Here is a 23,810-nt window from a genome sequence, read left to right as displayed (position 1 = left end):
CCCAAGAGGGGAAAATTCCCAGTTTCCAGAAGAACCACTTTAATTGACTTCCATGATGAAAAGACAGATCTTATGGACAATCCTCATCCCTATCTGTCTTTAGAATTGCAATTATAATAAATGAAATCAGTAAAATCTTCACTTCTTCTCAATCTGGAAACTAGAGACGTTCTTACTCCAACTCGAATCAAGAGTCCAGAAACTATGCGAAACACAAATGGTTTGGGTGTGGTGATGTATTTATTCATAATATATTTTCAGAACATATTAATAATGGAGAATAACACTTATTCATATACCGAGTATAACTTTTCCTGGAGCACTCTAGAGCTTGCTTGGAGTTGGAGAATACTGCCAGGCTTTTCCTAATCTCTTTGGTCTTTGGAAGTGGGCAGGATTTCTCAAACCAACTGTCTTCCATGGACCATTGGCAAAGACTTCTCTTCATCAGTTTGGAAGGGCAGAAAGACCATGGCTTCAGCACTTCCATTTTGGAAAGAAGTAACAAAAAGTGAATTAATGAACAATTGGAAAGACTCAAAGCATTTTGTATTCCACAGTTCATTTCTTCACACAAACGTCCATTACTGCAGCGGCCATGAAAACTGGCAGGGTGTTAGGCTCATGGCCTGAAGAGAAGTCATGTCACCAGCCAATGTTTTCATGCAAAAGGCAATCCTGATGATTCAGAACCTGGTTCTGAACTTCTCCAGGTGTGCTGGTAAGCTGAAGGTCACACCCATTCTGTGCATCCTCTGTCTTTCTACTGGTAAACTTGGATGTAATTTTAGAGTATCTTGTCAAAATGGTGAGATGATCTCACTTTCCCAATATCACTCTGTAATGAAGCTGCGTGGAGGATCCTCCATTTGATTGTAGAGAGACCAAGGCACCATGGGCTGAAGCAAAGAATATTAACAACACTAACAACAATAAGGATAAAGTCCAAGTCTCTTCCAAAAAAGGCATGTCCAAAAATAAGGGTAAGAGCTGGTCTTATTTCATCCAAGTGATTCTGTGCACTGGAAATTGTCCTTCTGTTCCTCCCTTTCATTGAAAGTGTTTATATTTCTGAGTCAGATTATCATTTAAATACATACAATATTAGCACCAAGGCAGCATATTTTTTTTCCCAGAGATCACATGAAACTGAATACATATTTAACATAGTTAATAGTTGGTACAATCTGTGATATCACTAACATACTTGTTGGCTGATACTTGCCTAGAAATGCCAGAAATACCTTTTATACAACTCTTATAGCACCTTGATGACGGCTAGGTTGTTTTAAAAAAAATCCATTTTAAAAAAGTAACAATAAAACATTTACAGATGAAAAGTAAACAATAGTGTACCGTGATAATGAAGGATCACTTTGTCATATTACTACATGCAAAGGCAGTCATAATAGAATCATTTTACGTACAAAAATATTACATCACAATAAATAATTTCAAACATAAATATTAAACTTTACATCATTAGGATAGTCCACATATATACATACACACATATATGTGTATATATGTATGTGTATATATGTATATGTACACACATTTACACACACACAAGCATACAAGTCACATGCACACACACACACACATACACACATGCACCCAAATTAAGGTGGAGGTATTGCATTACTATCCTTCATCCATCCCATAATGGCTTCCTCTTCAAAGCACCTGAAATAAACAAACCAGAAAATATAAACCTTCTGCCTCAAATGCTATAATAGGCAACTGATACATTTATATATATATAATTTAAAATTAACACCTATTATTTTGTCTAGATTTTATTTTTATTTTTTCTGAGTCACAGTCTCACTCTGTCACTGAGGCTGGAGTGCAATGGCATGATCATGGCTCACTGCAGCCCTGACCTCCTGGGCAGGCAATCTTCCCATGTCAGCCTCCCAAGTAGCTGGGTCTACAGGTGTGTACCATCATGCCCAGCTAATTAATTTTATTTTTTATTTTTTTGCAGAAATGGGGGTCTCACTATGTTGCCCAGGCTGGTCTCAAAATCCTGGACTCAAGTAATCCTCCTGCCTCAGCCTCCCAAAGTGCTGAGATTATAGGCATGAACCACCACAGCTGGCCCTAGATTTTAAAAGTAATGTTTGTTTGCTGTAAGAAACATGGAAGTTTCAGGGAAGTAATAAACAATAAAATTTGAAAACCCACTAGCCTGAAATCCCCTTACCTGAGATAACTGCTCTTCATATATTGGTATTTTGGTATTTCCTTCTAGTCTTTTTTCTATAAATATATGTTTATATATGTAAATATTGTATATCTGTACTTATGCATAAAATTTACTACATATAACATACATACAAAGTTTATCTTCTTATATATAAAATATATAAAGTACATATATAATGGTGATCTCTAGTGGATACTTGCTGACTTTTGCACGCCTCCATCCCATCTCCCCCTTTCTGATAACAAAATACCTTCTTGTCCTTTGGGAACCATCCCTCTTCCAACTGAAGCTGTCGATCACCTGACTCTAGGTAGGTATATGATCTCAGATCCTTGGATGCTGTAATTGGTTCAAAAGTGACCATGTGACCTAACCAGGGCTAAACAGAGTTATTTTGCAGAACGTATGCTAGGGGATGAGTGTTTACTTGAATCATGAGTTGTAAGAATGAGGTAATCCTAGAGCTGCCCAGGACCATGGTGTGGGGGCGATAATCTGTCTGAGAATGAAGCCATTTAAGAGGCAATAATTGCTGATTGATGAGGAAAGAAAGAGTACTGATGACTGAACTTCTGGATCTAGCCATGCCTGACGCTAGCATACTTCTTGGATATCTCAGTTACTTAAGATAATAAATTTCCTTCATTTCGTTAGCTCCTTGCAACAGAAATAATCCTAAATGTCAAATAGGCACTGTTGCATCAGGATCTTCAAGAGCCTTACATGGTAATAGGCTACTGGAAGCTTGAGAGAAGATGCAGGAGGGTCACATGAATTGGTTGAGTTCATCCCTTGTAGCTGAAGTCACTGGGATGATAAAAAGAGTGACCAATTCTGTCTTATATTCAGCAGAAGAATCACTTTCTGGCATAATGTACTTAGGTCAGGGATTGCCAGACTTTAACATGCATGACTCCTGTGGACTTTGTTAAAATGCAGATTCTGATTTCACAGGTATAGGGTGAGGCCTGACATTGAGCATTTCTAACAAGTTCCTAGGTAAAACTGATCATGCTGGTTCTTGGACCACACTATGAGTTAACAGGGGTGTGGCACAGTGGAGTGATTAAGAGCACTGGCTTTAGTGTAGGACACTCTGAGTTCTGCCGAGGGAATTCATCATCACCTTTTATTTGTTTATTTTTTTTATTTTTTATTTTGAGACAGAGTCTTACTCTGTCACCCACGCTGGAGTGCAGTGGCGTGATCTAGGCTGACTGCAACCTCTGCCTCCCAGGTTAAAGTGATTCTCCTGCCTCAGGCTCCCAAGTAGCTAGGACTACAGGCATGTGCCAACACACCCAGCTAAATTTTGAATTTATAGTAGGGATGGGGTTTTACCATGTTGGCCAGGCTGGTCTCAAACTCCTGACCTCAAGTGATCTGCCTGCCACAGCTTCCCAAAGTGCTGGAATTATAGGCATGAGCCACCATGCCCAGCCTCATCATGATCTTAAGCAAGTTACTTAATTGTTGTGGGCCTCAGCTTCCTCATATGTAAAATAGCAGCTCCTCCACACAGTTTTGTTGTGCGGATTCAATGAAATATTGCTCAACAAATGCCATTGTGGTTTTACTATTACATTCTTGGGAAGTATTTCTCAAAGGATGAGCTGTGATTCACTTGCATTAGAATTCCCTTTATCAAAATTACAGATCCCTGAATCCACTAGAGACCTAATGAAGCAGGACCCCTAGAGATCAAGCCCAATAAACAGCATTTTAAATAAACTCTGCAAAGAGCTGGTACCAATCCTATCGAAACAATTTTTAAAAAATCGAAGAAGAGATATTCCTTCCTAACTCATTCTATGAAACCTGTATCATCCCGATACCAATACCTGGCAAAGACACAACAAAAAAAGAAAACTAAAGACTAATATCCCTGATGAACACTGACATGAAAATCCTCAACAAAATACTAGCAAACTGTATCCAGCAACATACCAAAAAGATAATCTACCATGATCAAGTGGACTTTATTCTTGGGAGGCAGGGATCATTCAACATATGCAAATCAATAAATGTGATTCACCACACAATTAAAAACAAAAACATATGATCATATCAACAGATGCAGAAAAAGCATTTGATCAAATCCAACATTCCTTCATGATAAAAACCTACAAGGAATAAGACATCAAAAGAACATACCTCAAAATAATAAAAGCCATCTCTAATAAACCCACAGCCAATATCATACTTAATAGGCAAAAGTTGGAAGCATTCCTCCTAAGAATCGGAACAAGACAAGAATGTGTACTCTCACCACTCCTATTCAACATAGTATTAGAAATCTTAGCCACAGCAATCAGGCAAGAGAAAGAAAGAAAAGGCATCAAAACAGGAAAAGAGGAAGTCAAATTACCTTCCTTCACTGACAATATGATTCTATACAGAGAAAACCCTGAAGATTTCACCAAAAGATTCCTAGACCTGATAAATGACTTCGGTAAATTTTCAGGATGCAAAATAAATCTACAAAAATCAGGAGCATTTCTATACATAAATAACATTCAAGCTGAGAACCAAATAAAGAATGCAATCCAATTTATAATCACCACAAAAGGAATAAAATACCTAGGAATACATCTAACCAAGCAGGTAAAAGAGCTCTACAAGGAGAACTATAAACATTGCTTAAGGAAATCATAGATGACACAAATAGAAAACGTTCCATGCTTATCTACTGGAAGAATCAAGAGCATTAAAATGTCCATACTGCTCAAAGAAATCTACAGATTCAACAAAATTCCTATCAAATTACCAATGTTATTCTTCATAGTGTTAGAAGAAGAACTATTCTAAAATTGATATGGAACCAAAGCAGAGTCTAAAAGCAAAAGCAATCCTAAGCAAAAAGAATGAAGCCAGAGGTATCATATTACCGGACTTCAAACGGTACTCTAAGGCAGCAAACCAAAGGTAACCAAAACAGCATGGTACTGGTACTACTATAGACACATAAATTAATGGAACAGAATAAGGAACCCAGAAATAAAGCTATACATCTATAACCAACTGGACTTCAACACAGTCAACAAAAATAAATAATGGGGAAAGCACACCCTATAATAAATGATGCTGGAAAAACTGGCTAACCATACACAGGAGAATCAAATTGAACCCCTACCTCTCACCATATACAAAAAATAACTCAGGATACATTAAATACTTAAATGTAAGACTTCAAACCATAAAAATTCTAGAAGAAAACCCAGGAAATACTCTTCTGAACATTGGCCTAGGCAAAGAAATTATGACTAAGTCCTCAAAAGCAAATGCAACAAAACAAAAATTGATAACGGAGACCTAACTAAACTAAAGAGCTTCTGCACATCAAAAGAAACTATCAACAGAATAAACAGAAAACCTACAGAATAGGAGAAAACATTTTTAACCTAAACATTTGACAAAGGAATAATATCCAGAATCTATAAGAAACTTAAGCAAATCAACAAGAAAAAAACAAACGACCCTATTAAAAAGTGGGCAAAGGACACGGACAGACACCTCTCAAAGAAGACACACAAGCAGTCAACAAATACATGAAAAAATGCTGAACATCACTAATCATCAGAGAAATGCAAGTCAAAACAACAGAGAGATAACATCTCATGCCAATCAGAATGGTTATTCTTAAAAAGTAAAAAGATAACAAATATTGGTGAGATTGCAGGAAAAAATGGAATACACTGTGGATGGGATCGTAAATTAGTTCAACCTCTGTGAAAAGAAGTTTGGAGATTTCTTAAAGAACTAAAATAGAACAACCTAAAATAGACCCAGCAATCCATTACTGGGTATATATCTAAAAGAAAATAAATCATTCGACCAAAAAGACACCTACACTCACATGTTTATTGCAGCACTATTCACAATAGCAAACGTATAATCAACCTAGGTGCCCATTAATGGTGAATTGGATTTAAAAACTGTGGTCTGTATACATGATGGAATACTATGCAGCCATAAAAAAGAATGAAATCATGTCCTTTGCAGCAATATGGATGCAGCTGGAGGCCATTTTCCTAAGTGAATTAACATAGAAACAAAAAACCAAATACCACATGCTCTTGCTTATTAAGTGGGAGTAGAACATTGGGTACACATGGACATAAAGATTGAAATAATGGACACTGGTGACTCCAAAAGGGAGGAGGAAGGAAAGGGAAAACTACCTATTGGATACCACGTTCACCATTTGGGTGATGGGTTCAAACGAAGCCTACATCTCAACACATTGTATCAGCCTAATAAACTTGCACATGTACCTCCTGAATCTAAAATCTAAAAGCAAATAAATAAATAGGCCAGCTCTGTAGAGGGGAACCCATGTTAGACAGTAGAGAACTGATGGCTTCAGTCACGTGAGGACAGAGAAGCAGGAGATAAAAAGGCAGAACAGTATTAGGTCAGCTTCAAGATGCTTAACTGTAACTCTGCCCGATCCTCCCACATTTGCTCATATAGGCTACAGAAAAAAATAAAAGACAGACAGACAGACATAGGACTACTTACCTTAGCTATAAAACTCGCACCTCCAGGCCAGTACCAGAGGATGGAGTGCATTTCCCACAGTAACCACCGCATTTCCCTATGACTCGGGTACCATCCTGCAAGGAGATGCATCATCTTAGGCTACCTGCTTGGTTAATGTTTTCAGGGCCTGCACTGGCTTTTTGGAAAAACGTTCTTATACACACAGTGAGCAGGCCTTCTGAACTGACGTGAAGCCCAACATACTCACCATGGTCTAAAGCAGGGGCTGGCAAACTTCAGCCTGTGAGCCAAATCCACCCTACCACCTGTTTCTATATGGCTTGCAAGCTAAGGATGATTTTTATATTTTTAAATAATTGAGAAAAAGTAAACCCAAACTAATATTTCTTGACACATAAAATCATATGAAATTCAAATTTCAGTGTCTATTAATAAAGTTTTATTGGAACACAGCCACATTCATTAATTTACCTGATGTCTATAGCTGCTTTCACGATGCAAAAACAGAATTGAGTCTCAGCTTCATACTACTTCTTGGTGCACAACAAATCACAGTGACATTATTTTAACTTGAGAGTGTTTTGAGTGATGTGTGTATTGCTAGATCATTACACTTTATGTGCTTATTACCAGAGTATACCATTATGACAAATAAGAAAAGAAGAGGAAGTAGACTTTGAATGTTGCCCTTTTAAGGTACAATGGCATGTGGATTATTTGGTTATCAAATTTAGATGACAAAGCATTATGATTATTATGAAATGACACTATAGCTGTGCTAAAAGAATACAATATATACCATCACCAAACTAAATACTCATCACAATATTCCCAATTCACAGAAAAACAATGGTCAAAAATTTAGAAAATTTAAAATGGAATATCCCAGCATAGCATAATCCCTCCACAAAAAATAAAAAAAAAAAAAAGAAAATGAGTAAGTTTCCAAGTTGCTCATTTGTTAGCCAAGCAAAGAAAACAATTTACCAATGGTAAGTTCATTAAATCCTGTTTAACTGCAACATTTGAAGAAACGTGTCCAGAGAAAATAAACTTAACTACCCTTTTGGCAACAACTATTGCTTGAAAAGCTAGTAACAGTGGGAACCACATCAACAGTCAATTAAAAAAAACAAAGCAGATTATTTTGAGTGGTTTTCACTGGCTCTTGATGGGTCCACACATATTACTGATGTTATTCAGGTGTTATCATTTCTTTGAGGAGAAGAGTCTAGTGGAACTAGTGGAATAGTTTGTGGAACAAGTACAGGTGAGAATATTTCAAAAAGGTTGGGAAAGAACTGCAAAACAACTGAAGTGGAATCTGCTAAGATGTGTTGACAACTGATGGTAGTAAAAATATGTGTGGGACATAAAAAGTTTTATTTGGACAAATGTACAAAGCTTATGAAACTGTTAGGTGCTTAAAGCCTATGGTTATTCACTGTACTATTCATTACCTGGTATTTTGTGGAAAATATTTGATCTATCAAGTGCTATAGAACTAGTAGTGTCAATAGTAAACTTTATTTTCTATCACGGACTTACCCATCATCCATTTTGTAATTTTTTTTGTCAGAACTGAAAGCTCAACACCTTGACTTGTCCTACTACACAGCAATTTGATGGTTTAGCAGTGGGGTAAAGTTTTATTTTGATTTTTGAGCTCAGGGTCAAGATTAAAATTTTTTGAACTAGAACTGTTCTCAATCACTGTAATTCAACACTTAATGGCTCTGAATATTAGCTTTTGCTTCAGAGTTGATCATGTTTCTTAATGGATTGTACCTAAAATTACAAGGCACTGTTCTTACAGGCAAAACTTACACTGTGATAAAGTAATTTCATTGACAACACTGTTTGGATCATAGACTGTTTTATACACTTTCCATGCTGTCAAAAGTTAAAACAGGAAATGACTTCTCTATTATATATTTTTTGAACTTAAACTGCAGTTCCAGCACTGTTTTTCAGACTTTGATATAAATGCAAAGTAAATCTTTATATGTCAAAATCCATTTAACTAACAATTGAGGAGCTTCTATCTCATGTTTAATTGCAAGTGATTAATATGCAATGTAGTGACATGCTAAAAGGCAAATATCAAGAGAAAACTCTAATAGAATTCTATACATGCCTGCCAAGTCATGAATATGTTTAATTAACATTATATGGTTATGGACAGATATCAGTGTTTGGCAATATCAATGCATGCTGAAAGGCATTTAGAAAGATTGAAATATATAATATCTCATTTCAGGTCAGCATTAACAGATAAACATTTACAATCTCTTTTGATAATAAAGAACACTAATTGAGCAAAATATTTTCCTCCCCCAATATCCCATTCATCTCCTCAGGTGATCTGTATTAGAAAAAACTATACTCAGTTATTATAATTGTATTTTGAATTTAACCAATAAAAAAATTTTGTGTAAATTTATTTTCTCTCTTGACATACAAATACATACATAGTATCATTGATTTTGCCTCTTGGCCCTTCAAGACTAAAATCTTTACTATCTGGCACTTTGTAGACAAAGTATGCCAACTCCTAAAGACCTGCAATCCTTAGAGTCTGTCTTTGCCTCTGCAGATTCATCTGGTACCATTCTCTACTCAACACATGCATTTCTTTTAGTTGTTGTTCTGATATGTCCCTTACATTACCAGGCCTTTGCATATGCCAATCTCTCTGATTGGAGCTCTCCTCTCCCTCTCTGTGCATACTGTACCACCTCAACTTTGGCCTGGTAAATTCTTCAGAACTCAGTTCAAAGCCCATTTCCTCTGAGAAACCTTCCTGATCTGGTTATCTGCTGCAAAGCACCCTGTAATTGGGTAATTCTTTCTTTAACATCTGTCTTCCTACTGGAATGTCAGCTCCATTATGACAAGACCAATATCTTGTTAAAATCTGGGAGTATCCAGAACCTACCACAATGTGTGGCTCATAATGATATGAAATATACAGTTGTTAAATGAATGAATGAATGAAAGGCTGAAGCTGAATTCTTCTTTTGGAACTGCAGTTAAGAATGCCCTGCTAATCAGGTCCCCTTATGCGTTACCATGCTATGAAAAAGTCCTTGTTTAATTGTGGCCTCATATTCCATTTTGTATAACTACCATGTCACATAATTCCACCCCTCCACCCTCTGCGCCTGCACAATATTTCATATTTTCCACTTCTGGAAATAACACTATGATGAATGTATTTGTGCCTACATTTTAGGATTTTTTAGGGTTACATTCTCAGAACTAGGTCAAAAGTCATGAAGATGTGCTTCACACAGCCAAACTAAGAAAGCCTCTTGAAAACAATGGATAATCTCACTTGAAAAAAAGAAAGATGAATACAAAAATATAATCAGAAGAAATAAGTTATAGTATTTTATTTTTTTCTTTTTTTGAGACGGAGTCTTACTCTTGTCACTCAGGCTGGAGTGCAATGGCACGATCTCGGCTCTTTGCAACCTCCGCCTCTAGGGTTCAAGTGATTCTCCTGACTCAGCCTCCTGAGTAGCTGGGATCACAGGTGTGTGCCACCACATCTAGCTAATTTTTGTATTTTTAGTAGAGACAGGGTTTTACCATGTTGGCCAGGCTGGTCTCAAACTCCTGACCTCAACTGATCTGCCTGTCTCAGCCTCCCAAAGTGTGAGATTACAGGCATAAGCCACCGTGCCCAGCCAAGTTATAGCATTTGATAGTACAGTAGAAAAATTATATTTAACAATATAATATGTAAATATAATAAATATTTATATAAAATTTACGTATAAAATTATACATACCTTTATATATTTATATAAAAAATATAATGTATTATGATAATCTTATGTGTGATATATACTATACATTACAATAAAACAATATAATATAGTATAATATATATTAATTAATATAAATATATTTACTATAGTTAGTTAACAATAATTACATATGTCAAAATAGCTAGAAGAATTGTAATGTTCCTACCTCAAGGAAAAGATAAATGTTTGAGGTGTTGGGTATCCCAATTACCCTGATTTGATCATTACATGTTGTATACACAAATCATTACTTGTATAACCAAAAATATGTATGACTACGATATACCAATAAAAATACAAAAGAAAGACAAAAGAAAAACAGTGCCAGTTTAATAATAAAATAGCACAAAATAATTTCTTTTAATTTTTAAAAATTTGCATGCATTTGATGATGAATGGAACTGAGTTGGGAGAGTTATTTCTATCCTCCCACCTGGTCTTGGTTTTTGGGGCCTGTGGTAGTTCTGGAGCTGGCCCATGCCACCAGCGACTGGATTTGAGGCCAGACTAACTGGTCTTCCATGAGGAACTTTCTCACCAGGCTTAAGTATAGGGCCAGGGGCCTTCACGATACAGGCAGGCAAAGAATGCCTTCTGTATCATCAAAACTTATGCTTTACTCAAACTCTCCTGACCCAGCAGAGGAGCGAACCTGAATCAGACTGCCTGGAGCTTGTACCGCATCTTGAACAACCTCTTTATGCCTCAGTTCCTGGTACATCTGTAAAATAGGGATAATAATAGTGCCACCCCACAGGTTTGCTGTAAATGAGATAATGCATGTAATGTGCTTAGCATAGTACTTGGCCTAATATATGTGCTCAATAAATATGAACTGCTATTATCATAAAGGCATTTTTAATGTGTAAATATCCATTATAGCCTGTTTTCAGGGAAATGAGTAAAAGTCTGGGTAATTATAAAATTATAAAATTAAAAAAATAAATCCAATACTAGGTTTACACCATTACTGCTATCTCCTTAACTGGGATTCTGTTATTTAATTGAGATAAAGGCTGAGCTAAAACTTATTTATCCTAAAGAATAAAAACAGTCACACTGAGCAAGTAAATACCAAAAACCCAATTGTCAAGCAGACAGTGTCTATTTCAGAAAACAAATATATTAGAAGCACCCACTCTCATTCCTTAAAACACTAATTTTTATTTCTTCATTAAAGCAGGCCTTCTAAAAATCTCTTTTCGATGACTATTTTGCTAGCCTGGTTTAAGCTATTACATATAATTAAGTGAATGAATCTCTGTTCCATTAAGAATAGTTTGTATTTCACACTTTTCACTAATTCTTCTATTTTTTTCAATCTGTATGAGGAGGGCAGATTGGCTTCTTTGATTTGGGAAGACCAGCATGTCTTTGACTGGAATGTGCTTATTTAAAGACTTATTTAAAGTCGTCAGAGGGTGCTGGGGGTAGAAGCAAGCTGAGTTGGGGGTGGAGGTGGGGATTTTGCTAAGAAAATCCATACAGATAGTAATGAACAGAGATTATAATGATCATAGGGGTTAAAATCTGCCTGTTAAGGTCAAGGTTACGTGCAATGAAATTTACCCTTGAATGTCCCTGAAATTGCCCATGAAATACAGCATATAGGTTTTTTTTTTTTTTCCCTGAATATAGCCCTGGACACTTACCTATATATGAATATATGTATAAATGTCTAATTTGTATAGGACTATATAGAATAAAAATTAGACTACCTAAAATGTACATGTACAGCATTTTACTCTACTGGTCTGTGGTATGATTTTTACACTTGGTGGATAGTTGGACTTTCATAAGTTGACAGCAAGTTCAGAGGTAGCCCAGGTCGATACATGAGAGTGGACGGCACTGAGCATGTGTGTGTGTACACACGTGTGTTTATTTCAGGTGCCTGAACTCCACTGTTTGCAAGTGAACTGAAGGATAGGAACTGAATCCATCCCCTCTATGGTAATATAACTTTCGTTATTTTTTAATTTCAAAGCAGTTCTTTGATTTACAGCCCATGCTCTAGCACAGGAATGTCTGTTAGAATATATCCCTTAGAACAGTGACCCGAGTTCTTCCCTGACCCTGCAAATTCCCCTGGCACACAAGGAAGACAAAAAGCCCTGTAAGCGCCTCTCACACCCAGCCAAGACGTGATCATCCTTTCATGCTGCCTGTCTCTGAAGGCCTGTTCCAGAATCTTCTACCTGAAGGAGACCAAAATGGGCAGCTCTGAGAATGGGCATGGGGAGCTGTGGTGGAATTCTGGGTGGGGCTGAAGGGCACTTTCACATTCTGGCACATTGGAGAGTTGAGGGTATACCGCATCGCTGACAGAGGAGCTTGAAATTCTGACATTTTCTTTCAGCCCTTGTCTCTGGCCCATGGTCTCCTTTCTGTCTGTGTGTGTCTCATGCAGAGATCTAAGCAGAGTGAGGAGAAACTTACTAGACCCCTGGCTGAGCTGGTGCAGCTAAAGCATTTGCCCAGAAGTTCACCCCCAACCAAGGGGTGTTTCACACAACTTATTCCTGGGGTCAGGTGGCAGCCATGTGGACAGGCCCAGCCTGGGCTTACACTGCATTTGGATGTCCTTCCCACCAGCTGTCTCAAGCCAGCTCCCTTCCTTAGTCACCTTGGCCAACTTCTGAAACAATGTGGCAAGCCTCAGGGCTATGAAAACGTTATAACATTAATAGCTAATACTTGTGCTCCTGCTATTTACCCAGTAGGATACCAACAGCTTTACATTTTTATTTCATTGATGCTTCACAAGAAGTCAATGAGAAAGAGGCCACTACAGTCCCTATTTTATAGATGAACAAACTGAGTTCCCCCTCTCCCCACCCCCATTTTCCCGGAAGTTAAATAACTTTCCCAAGATGGCAGAGCCAGTGGGCACAGACTCCGGCGGTCAGATTTCAGAGGCCACATACTTGACCTCTGGGCTCTGCAGCCACTGATGGTTTTCATTGTGGCACCGAGGGCTGAGCTGCTACAGGCTAGAGGGGCTGATCCCACCACCAGCTCAACTTAACATCCCAAGAATTTGACCTTATTCTCACCTTGTTGTTCCAATCTCCCAGTGACGGCACAGCTGGGAGGAAGATGCAGATTTAATGTATGTAAGCTGCCCAATAAATAGTAGCTATTTTAACTATAATTAGGGTAAACCAGAGAAAGAGTCCTCTCCATTGTTCACAACAGTGAACTTGATATTGAGACTGATTTTGACCAGTTTTGCCCTTGGAAGTGAGACAGCGTTGCTGTTCTCCAAGTGGTACCAGATATCTAGTTTTACCCTGAAGGACTACAGCTCTCCTTTAGTTTTGCTTGGGGAAAACATTTTATTGCCAAGGAGATTTGGAAAATTGAAGTTTTCTTTTCCACCCAACCCCCGACCCTGTAGCTCCCGGCAGAAAAGCAAAAGAAAGTGAGGAATGATTATTTCAGAGCTGAAACAGGGCTATTTGGAAAAGAGAGTGTTATAACTGGCCAGGGTGTGAGCATCCCAGAGAAGATTGGGCCACAGGCCCTGGGGGGCCAGACCGTAGTAGGTATCGAGTGGGAACAGGATATGGCACAATTCCTGAAGTGTGTTTCATGGGACCCTGGTTATTTGGGGGAAATTAAAAGCTGTAACTTTGAAAAGAAGGTTTTGTGGTTGGCTTCATTTAGGTTAGTGGTTCTCAAAATGTGACTCCAGATCAGGGGCATCAGCATCATCTGGGAAATGGTTACAGATGTCAATTTCTGGCCTTTCCTCAGACTGATCATGTGGTGGGTATTGTTTTGTTTTGTTTTGAGATGGGGTCTCACTCTGTTGCCCAGGCTAGAGTGCAGTGGTGCAATCATGGCTCATTTCAGCCTTGACCACCCAGGCTCCTCCTCACCTCTGCCTCCTGAGTAGCTAAGACTACAGGTGCACACCACCACACCCAGCTATTTTTTTTTTTTTTTTTTTGGTAGAGATTGGGTCTCCCTGTGTTGCCCAAGCTGGTCTTGAATTCCTGAGATCAAGCAATCCTCCTGCCTCAGCCTTCTGAAGTGCTGGGATTATGGGCACAAGCCACCACGTCTGGCCACCTGCTTGTGTTTTAACAAGCCCTGCAGGTGATGGTGATGCACTCGTGAGTTTGAGAATCACTGCTTTAGTGGAATGCTGGCTAAAGTTACACAGGTTTATTTCCTGTATAATTTGGTCCCATCTCACATGCTAATGCTTACTGTGACTCTTCAGGAATGAAATACAATATACTAGCATTTTCTCCCAAATGTGTTGGGCGGTGGAAGCGTATTTTCAGGAAGCATCGCTAGGAGATGTTTCTCTGGACCACACAGGGGAAGTCAGGCAGCATTTCTCCTGACAGCCGGCGGCTAGAGAGGGCTCAGTCCCAGCTGCCAGATACTCATAAGGAGTACTCGACAGGCCCTGGAGATTAATTTTGAGTTCAGACTCTCTGAGCTGCCAAAGAACACCAAGAATAAGAAAAAAAAAAAAAAAAAAAAAAAGAAATGCCGACAGGCAATTGTTATACCCAGCTCCCTCCAGCCTGGGCATCTCCCAAAAGCCTTGGGGAACAGCCCATGTAGTGATCATTCTTTCCATAAGGTGGTGCTCCTGGCTTTAATTATTTTTAGTTTCTGACTGAAACAGTAGTAACCAGCTAACAAATATAATTTATGTTACAGTTTATCTACATGGGTTTCCTACAATCACATTTTTATTTATTTATTTACTTATTTTTTTTAACAGAGTCTCACTCTATCACCCAGGCTGCAGTGCAGCGGCACTAGACAGGCAAATTTTTTGGTTCTGGGTCACTGAAACATACAGTGTATTTCAAAACATCATGTTGTACACAATAAAAATACACAATTTTTATTTGTCAATAGATAAGAAACATAATATATAGATTTTGGAGGGAAGAAATGGGGGAAGAACATAATTTCAGGGCACATTCTAAAGCTCATGCTCTCTCTCTCTATCTTTACTCCTTTCAGTGCAAGGAAAAATATTTAATGACTAATTTACAAGTAATCAATATGGCTATTTAATCAGATTTGAGGTCACTGATTGGCTTAGATGGAGAAGAGAGAGAGTGAGATAGCTTTTTTCACAGACACAAACTTAATCATGGCAGCTAGAAAAAGAGATCAGAAACAGATTTTCCTGGAATGTCACAATTGGACATTTCTCCTCTTAGGTGAGGGAGGCAGGTTGAGCTGCTTTTTTACATTCTTATTTTGATTAGGTAGAAGTGTTTGCAATAGAGTTTTCAGATTTAGAAAATAAAAATACAGGATGCTTGGCTAAATTTGAATTTCAGATAAACAACATATACATGTTTAGTATAACTATGTCCCATGTAATGATAACAGTATACTTATTGTAAACAATGTTCATTGTGTACTTGAAAAAAAAAAAAAGAGAGATGGTGTCTCACTTTGCAGGCCAGCCTGGAATGCAGTGGCGCAATCATGGCTCACTGCCCCCTCAACATCCTGGGCTCAAGGGATCCTCCAACCTCAACCTCCAAGTAGCTGGGACTGCAGGCATGCACCACCACGTCCAGCTGATTTTTAAAGGTTTTGCAAAACCAGGGTCTCACTACCTTGCCCAGGCTGGTCTCGAACTCTTAGGATCAAGCGATCCTCAATGTGTGTTTGAAATTCTAATTTAACTGGGTGTCCTGTATTTTATCTGGCAGTTCTGCCTTGTAATAATACCCTACTTTCCCAGCCCTCTTCTTTGTCTTCCCCTACCCACATTTCTGAGGCAACCCCAGGCAGGGCTCCTGGCTGAGGTGGGATTGGAGAAATGGGCCATGCTTGGGTAAACTTAAACATATTTTTTCATGAGCCGGGTTTCTGCCCCACACTCTTAGGACTTCAGAGGGAAGGCTGTAAGTGGCAGCGGTTTCTGACCTGGCTGTACATCTGAATCATTTGGGCAGCTTTACATTCTACTCCTGCCAGGGCTCCCCCACCCTCAGAGATTCTGATTCAGTTCATCTGTGTGGGAAGGACCTGGGCAGGTGCATTTTAAAATTCCTCAGGTGATTCCACTATACACCCAAGGTGAGAAACAGTACATAGTTGACATGCTCCTCGATTTACAATGGGGTTATGTCTCAATAAACACATCTCAAGTCAAAAATACCATTAAGTCAAAAATGCATTTAATATCTCTAACCTTCTGAACATTACAGCCTAGCCTAGCCTACCTTAAATGTACTCGAAACACTTTCATTAGCTTATAGTGGGGCAAAATCATCTAACACAAAGTCTATTTTATAACAAAGTGTTGAATATTTCGTGTAATTGATTGAACACTGTACTGAGTGAAAAACAGAACGGTTGTATGGGTACCCGAAGTAGGGTTTCTACTGTGTGATTTGCTTTTGAACCATGGTGAAGTTGAAAAATCAAGTGGAACCGTCGTAAGTCGGGAACCGCCTGCACAGCACAGTGCTTCTCAAGCTGCATGTGCCCATCACCACCTAAGACCTTGTTCAGCTGTACACTCTGACTCACTAGGGTCTGGGCCATAGAACCTGCATTTCCAACACACCCCAGGTGACACTGATGCACTGCGTAGACCACACCTTGACCAGCCAGATTTTAGAGGGTGAAAAACTTATTATTATAGACCCTGTGTGTGTATCGCTAGCTCTCCAGATATATCACTTAATAAGTTATCTGTCTTCTAGCTCCATCTGTATTTCAATTATTCTAAATAAAAGAAGAGGTCATTTCCCCTTGGTTCACAGAATGAACTGCAAGCTGCCTAACTGAAAGATGTCTGAGCCACACCCTCGACAGAGGCTTCTTCCTGCTTTTACCTTCCTGGTTAGGTGGTTTTTCTAATTACTTGGATGGTTCTATGTTCACCTCTCGAGGAAGAATTCACCAGAAGTGAACAGGGCTCTCAGACTTTAATCACATGTAAACACTGCACCCTAGGTTTATTTCCTAAATGGTCTTCCTGACACTGCAAAATGGCTTAAGTGGGAAAGCACATTCGTTTGTTCCCTCAGCACCACTACCACAGTTATGAAGACAAGAACGAGAGAAAGAAATCAAAATTCATCTCTCAACCCATCTGTAGAACCTTACCGGAGACTTCTTGATGTCAGAGACAGCGTAATTCCCTTGTGATATCCATCTGGCAGATTCAGTTAAAGAAAGGCCGGTTCCATAAAGGTTGATGCTAAAACGACCCTGGAATACACGACCAACAAGAGATTTTCAGTCCACGTGATGTCCCCAACAAAAGCAAAGGCAAAGGTGATACAATAAAAGGTACTTTGGAAAAGGGAAGGATGTTGATTAATTGTGATAGCTACTAATTATTGATGGTATTTAGTTTTGTTTGCCCAGGACCAGCCATTCTTCATGCATCATCTTAATCATCCTCGAAAGAGCTCTATGAAGGAGGTTTTCTTTACAGATGGGGAAACTGAGGCGTAACGGAGGTGATTAACTTCTTCAGGATACGGTAAGAGTCCAACTCACATCCTCCTGACTTCAAAGTCCTTGCTCCATTCGGCCTCCCTAACACAGCAGTCCTGATGTTGCTCACAATTATCAGATTCCTTCAGGAACAAAATGTCACAGTGTAATTTTTCTAACAAGATCTTGGTGCCAAGCTTCCTGGGCTTCCAGCTCCCTGGGGCGATTAGCACACCGCGTACTAAGCACAGCAGGGCGGGACTTCAAAGAGGCGCTTTCCCCAGGACGGTCAGCAGAGGGCAGGGTTGGCCTGCTCAAGACCACCTGGGCCTGGAGGATGCGGCTTCCAGGCTCCGTCTGGTAAGGGACATCTCCCAAACCCCACCGAGGGTGCCTTTCAGAATATGGCCTCTGGTGCCTCTATATTGATTTCTAAAGAGACGGTGCAGCAGAAAGACCCTCTCACTGCTTTCTCCAATTGTCTAACTCTCTCTTTCAAAAACGACTCGCAAAGGCATCTGAAATACTTTCTTCTTGAGGCTTCCTACTCCACAATGAGCAGTTTCAGAGCTAAAAATATTCCACAAGAACACTCCTGATTGTTTTCTTTCTAAACCTGACAAGCCAGCCCTTTGTCAAAACAATCTCTTATAAACAAGAAGAGAGGCAAGGAGGAGCTCACAGCTGATCAGACCCACGTGTAAATAAAGTTCTTTCACCTGTGATTAGATCCTGGACAGCTCTTTTCTCACCTCTTGGAACCTCAGTTTATTCATCTGTAAAATGGAAGGTACTAAAACTCTCTTCCTTCTGAGCACTGTACAGAGGACTAAATGAAATCAGCTAAGGCTGGCACTTAGATATGCAAAAAGATGGCATCTGTCTTACATTTTCTAGTTGCTTTGTAAGTGTTCGTCTGATCTCTTCAATATGAACAGGAAGCTTATTGAGAGCAGGGCCTTACTATTGCTTTGTTTATTGAATCAGCTATGGTTTGTAACATATGACTAGCCACTTAAATATTATATCCTAGCTCCTCAATTAAGATTTCCAGGACTAGGTGTAGCTTAGAGGTCTCTCAATGCCAGTTCCATAAATATTGACTAACAAAAGTTTATAAACATTTCTGGAGTGCTAGATTCCACAAGATAGAGGTGACCAGAGGACTTAGTTTGGACTAAATCAGTGGTTCTCAACAGGGGACGATTTTGACCCCAGGGGAAATTTGGCAGTATCTGAAAACATTTTTGTTTGTCACACTGTGGGGGGCAGGGAGTGGTGCTGCTACTGGCATCTGGTGGGTAGAGACCAAGGATGCTGCTGTGATGCACAGGACAGCCCACAACGGAAAATTCTCCAGCCTGAAATGTCAACAGTGCTGAGGCTGATTGAAAACCTGGTACAAAGGGTAGATTTACCCTAGAATGTTGCTCCCTTCTTTACTTGCATGTGACCTCAGGCAAAGAGCCCATCTGTAAAATAGATTAGTAAGACTTAGCCTGTGAATAGGAGGTGATTAGCTAGAAGGCATAATGCATGTCACTCATTACCTGGCAGACAGTAGGTAATATTTAAAAAATATTTTTGGGCTGAGTGTGGTGGCTCATGCCTGTAATCCTAGCACTTTGGGAGGCTGAGGCGTGTGGATCATATGAGGTTGGGAGTTCAAGACCAGCCTGGCCCAACGTGGTGAAACCCCATCTCTACTAAAATTGAGAGATGACAACGTGCTAGCAGCCCTCGCTTGATCTCGGTGCCTCCTCGACCTCAGCGTCCACTCTGGCCGTGCTTGAGGAGCCCTTCAGCCTGCTGCTGCACTATGGGAGCCCCTCTCTGGGCTGGCCAAGGCTGGAGGTGGCTCCCTCTGCTTATGGGGAGGTGTGAAGGGAGAGGCGCTGGCGGGAACCAGGGCTGCACGCTGCGCTCTCGCCGGCCAGCGCGAGCTCAGGTTGGGCATGGGCTAGGCAGGCCCCGCACTCAGAGCGGCCGGCCGGGACCGCTGCCCGTGGGCAGCAAGGTGCTTAGCACGCCAGCCAGCAGCTGCGAAGGGTGCGCCAGGTCCCCCAGCACTGCCAGCCCGCCCACGCTGCGTTCGAATTCTTGCCGGGCCTCAGCTGCCTCCCCGCGGGCAGGTCTCCGGACCTGCAGCCTGCCATGCCCAACACCCCCTCCCCGCACCCTCCGGCCCCCCCTCCGCCCACTCCCCCTCCCCAGCAGTGGGCTCCCAGGCAGCCTGAGCCTCCCCAACTGGTGCCGCCCCCTGCTCCATGGCACCCGGTTCCATCCAAAGTCCAAGGACTGAGGAGTGGGGACTGGCAGGCAGCTCTGCCTGTGGCCCCCCACGGAGATCCATTAGGTGAAGCCAGCTGGGCTCCTGAGTCAGACGGGGACTTGGAGAACTTTTATGTCTAGCTGGAGAATTATATATGCACCAATCAGCACTTTGTATCTAGCTCGGGGTTTGTGGATGCACCAATCAGCACTCTATATCTAGCTAATCTGGTGGGGACTTAGAGAACCTTTCTGTCTAGCTAAAGGATTGTAAATGCACTAATCAGTGCTCTGTGTCTAGCTCAAGGTTTGTAAACATACCAATCAGCACCCTGTCAAAACGGACCAATCAGCTCTCTGTAAAATGGACCAATCAGCAGGATGTGGGTGGGGTCAGATAAGGGAATAAAAGCAGGCTGCGGGAGGCCAGTGGGAAACTGCTCTTTCCATGCTGTGGATGCTTTGTTCTTTTGTTCTTCACAGTAAATCTTGTTGCTGCTCACTCTTTGGGTTTGTGCTGCTTTTAAGAGCTGTAACACTGAAGGTCTGCAGCTTGACTCCTGAAGGCAGAGAGACCATGAACCCACCAGACGGAAGAAACTCTGGACAAGTCTGAACATCAGAAGGAATAAACTCGGGACACGCCATCTTTAAGAGCTGTAACACTCACCGTGAGGGTCCACACCTTCATTCCTGAAGTCAGTGAGACCAAAAACCCACCAATTCTGGACACAAAAATTAGCTGGGCATGGTGGTGCGTGCCTGTAATCCTAGCTACTCAGGAGACTGAGAGGTGGAGGTTGCAGTGAGCCAAGATTATGCAAATGCACTCCAGCATGGGCAACAGAGTATGGCTCTGTGTCAAAATTTTTATGACAATATGCTACAGAGGTTCGTGGTTCTTGTGTGGTGGCATGGAGGCCGTGCTCAGGTGTTCCTACTTGTAGCTGCACTGAAGCCTCCTCAGACACTGGGTTTTGTATGTTGCATTATTCAATTGGCCATTTTGTTTGTTTTCTTTTAGTTTATTTGAGACAGGGTCTCACTGTCACCCAGGCTGGAGTGCAGTGGTGTGATTTTGGCTCACTGCAACCTCTGCCTCCCGGGTTCAAGTGATTCTCATACCTCAGCCTTCCCAGTAGCTGGGACTATAGGTGTGCACCACCAGGCCTAGCTAAGTTTTTCTTTGGTAAAGATGGAGTTTCACCATGTTGGCCAGGCTGGTCTTGACCTCAAGTGATCCACCTCCCTCAGCCTCCCAATGTGCTGGGATTACAGGCCTGAGCCACTAGGCCTGCCACCCCCTTCCCCCAAATTTTCTTATCTTACTACAATTTCTGTCCCCAGGAGTGGGTCCACATAATTCAAAGTACCTAGGCCATCCTAGTGCCAAGAATGTCCCTCTTTTCTCCTTCAATTCTGCTTTCCACTCAGACTGCCTGTCCCACCTGTACTGCAAGAGAAAGGAGACTTGATCTGCTTTGGCACTGAAGTTTTCGGGAGGTCCAGGTTGCTGATCCAGCTTCTTTCTGGACAATGCCCCCAGCCGACCTGGGTGTCCAGTGTCTGAACATGCTCAATATATACGTCTACTAGGTTTGTCTTCCCAGAGGGGTTGAGGAACCCAGATGCAACAGGAGATCATCGTCCTCATTTTCCTTCTGCCCTTTCCAGTTTAGGGATCTGCATTTCAGCAAATGTCCTAGCTGATTGTTAGCACTCTGAAAGTTGAGTTCCACCAGGGAAGACCTAATGTTCTTTCTGCCTCTGCTCTGGAACATCTTTGCCCTTAAGAGTCTTATCTTCAAGGTCTAAAGGGCACATGAGTTGTAAACACTACCTTCTGTTGCCTATTCTAAAGAAGAGTGATTAAGAGTTGTACGTTTACTAGATGGTCCCTAAAGGTTTGCAAAAGATGTGCTTAGACCAAAGGATAATCCTGTTTTCTGTTGTACAAGAGCAAATGTTGCAGAAATGTTGCCTGAAAACAGAATCAAAAGACACATCTACTATCATGGATAGGAATTCAGACACACTTAGGATCAAATCCAGACTCTACAGAGCAGCAGCTGTGTAGGTTTGGGCAAATCCTCCCAATTTCTACTCCTTACCCTCTTCCTCTTTAGAAAGGAGGCATTTTCATAGAATACTCTGGTGATTTAAATGCTACATGGAGTAGACAATACTGAGTACAGTGACTAAAGCATAGATGCATAATAAATGCTAGCTATTAATACCATCAATAATAACAGTGTCACATCTACTGTCAGGATAAAAAAATTCTGGTTATGTTTCAAGATGAGGGCTATCGGGGAACCCACTCTTATTAATAAATACATCCACAAAGCAATAGTGGTCAATGAGGTAGAAGAAACAAATTCTCAAACACAACATCATTCTGCTTCAATTTCTGGGCAATCACTAGGTCAAAGGCTGAAGCATCCACTCTGAAGCAGCCTCCACAATCGTGCTTTCTACAAACCTTTTCCTGGAAAACTGATTGGAAAAACTCACATCTTGCATCAGTATAGCTGGTGTTAAATATACATGTTTAAGGAATTGAATTCTTAAAGTACCCAATATGGTTTGAAGAATGAGCTGGGAAAAAACAAATTAGCCTCTCACAAGCTTTGGGTTTTCCCATTTAGGAATTGCTTCATTGTCAGGATTTAGCAAATCAATCAGTTCATTTGTCTGTGAATTATTAAAATAAATGAATGCAAATTACTTTTCATTTACTTAAGCTTCCCAAAGGATGTGCATAGAGAAACGAGAAAATCCTGAGACATTTGAAGAAAGCAGGACAGGGTCAATATATTAGCCACTAAAATGCAACAGATACCAATGGGGTTTTTGAAGCCATCAATTGCCCTAAAAAACACCGCACTTCAAAAGTTTTCGATTCCTGGGTAATGGAAGAAAGTCTTTTCACCATTATGTCCTTTGTTTATTTTCTTTCTCCCCTGAGAGCTTCCTCTCCCTTCTCTAAAATGTTTAGCAACATTCTTCTAAAGCATGAGGCTGAAAAAACACTTCGTTAAAAGAATGTTCAGATGTGTTTGTCTTCGGACATTCTCTGTAGTTGGGGGTAAATCCATCCTATGGAGACAGGGCTTGGGATTCTGAGTGCATCACGGAGTCCCAATCTTCAGACTTTTGAAGGTGCACAGGCAAAGTGAAAAACTCTTGACAGAGTTTAACAACAGATTTGTGCAGACCTCCTTCAAACCGAAGAGAAAACTGTGGCCAAGTTCTCCTGTCCAGAATCACTGAATTCATGGTTTGTCCCGCCTTCCAAGGGCAGACCAAATGCCGGCTTTGCAAAGACCAATGCCTGCTTTGCAAAATAAGCCGGAGCTGATTATGACAGCATGTTTCAAAAGACAAGCTAAAACTTGCCACGCCTTTCTCAGGCAAGAAAGTGTAGAACCACAGAATGGGCAGAAAGATTGCTGCTGAGTGGCTCTGCTGAAAAGTCATCCAGCAGAAGATGATGAATTTGTACTTCTTGTCTGAACACTGCAAACTCTGTAGAACTGAAGTAGGGGTAACAGGTTGAGTCA

At 40.6% G+C, this 23,810-nt stretch overlaps 1 protein-coding gene across 3 annotated transcripts in view; it reads right to left on the bottom strand.

The window, feature by feature from the left end:
* Positions 1 to 221: 221 nt before the first annotated feature.
* Positions 222 to 23,810, bottom strand: part of ADAMTS9 (ADAM metallopeptidase with thrombospondin type 1 motif 9) — a 174,601-nt gene continuing 151,012 nt past the window's right edge. For 2 of the 3 annotated variants that reach the window (XM_003894219.5, XM_003894220.5), the window contains 3 exons: positions 17,641 to 17,745; positions 6,734 to 6,828; positions 222 to 1,686 (listed from right to left, as the gene is read on the bottom strand). In XM_003894219.5, the coding sequence (XP_003894268.1) occupies positions 6,739 to 6,828; positions 17,641 to 17,745 (195 nt within the window). In that variant the 3' untranslated portion in view covers positions 222 to 1,686; positions 6,734 to 6,738. Of the gene's footprint in view, positions 1,687 to 6,733; positions 6,829 to 17,640; positions 17,746 to 22,876; positions 23,784 to 23,810 lie in introns of those variants that run through there. The other variant, XM_009200388.3, reaches the window with a different exon arrangement.

The sequence above is a fragment of the Papio anubis genome, chromosome 2, assembly GCF_008728515.1.
Source record: "Papio anubis isolate 15944 chromosome 2, Panubis1.0, whole genome shotgun sequence".
NCBI lineage: Eukaryota > Metazoa > Chordata > Mammalia > Primates > Cercopithecidae > Papio > Papio anubis.
The sequence above is the reverse complement of the archived record's forward strand: the minus strand, read 5'-3'. Positions and strand labels throughout refer to the sequence as shown.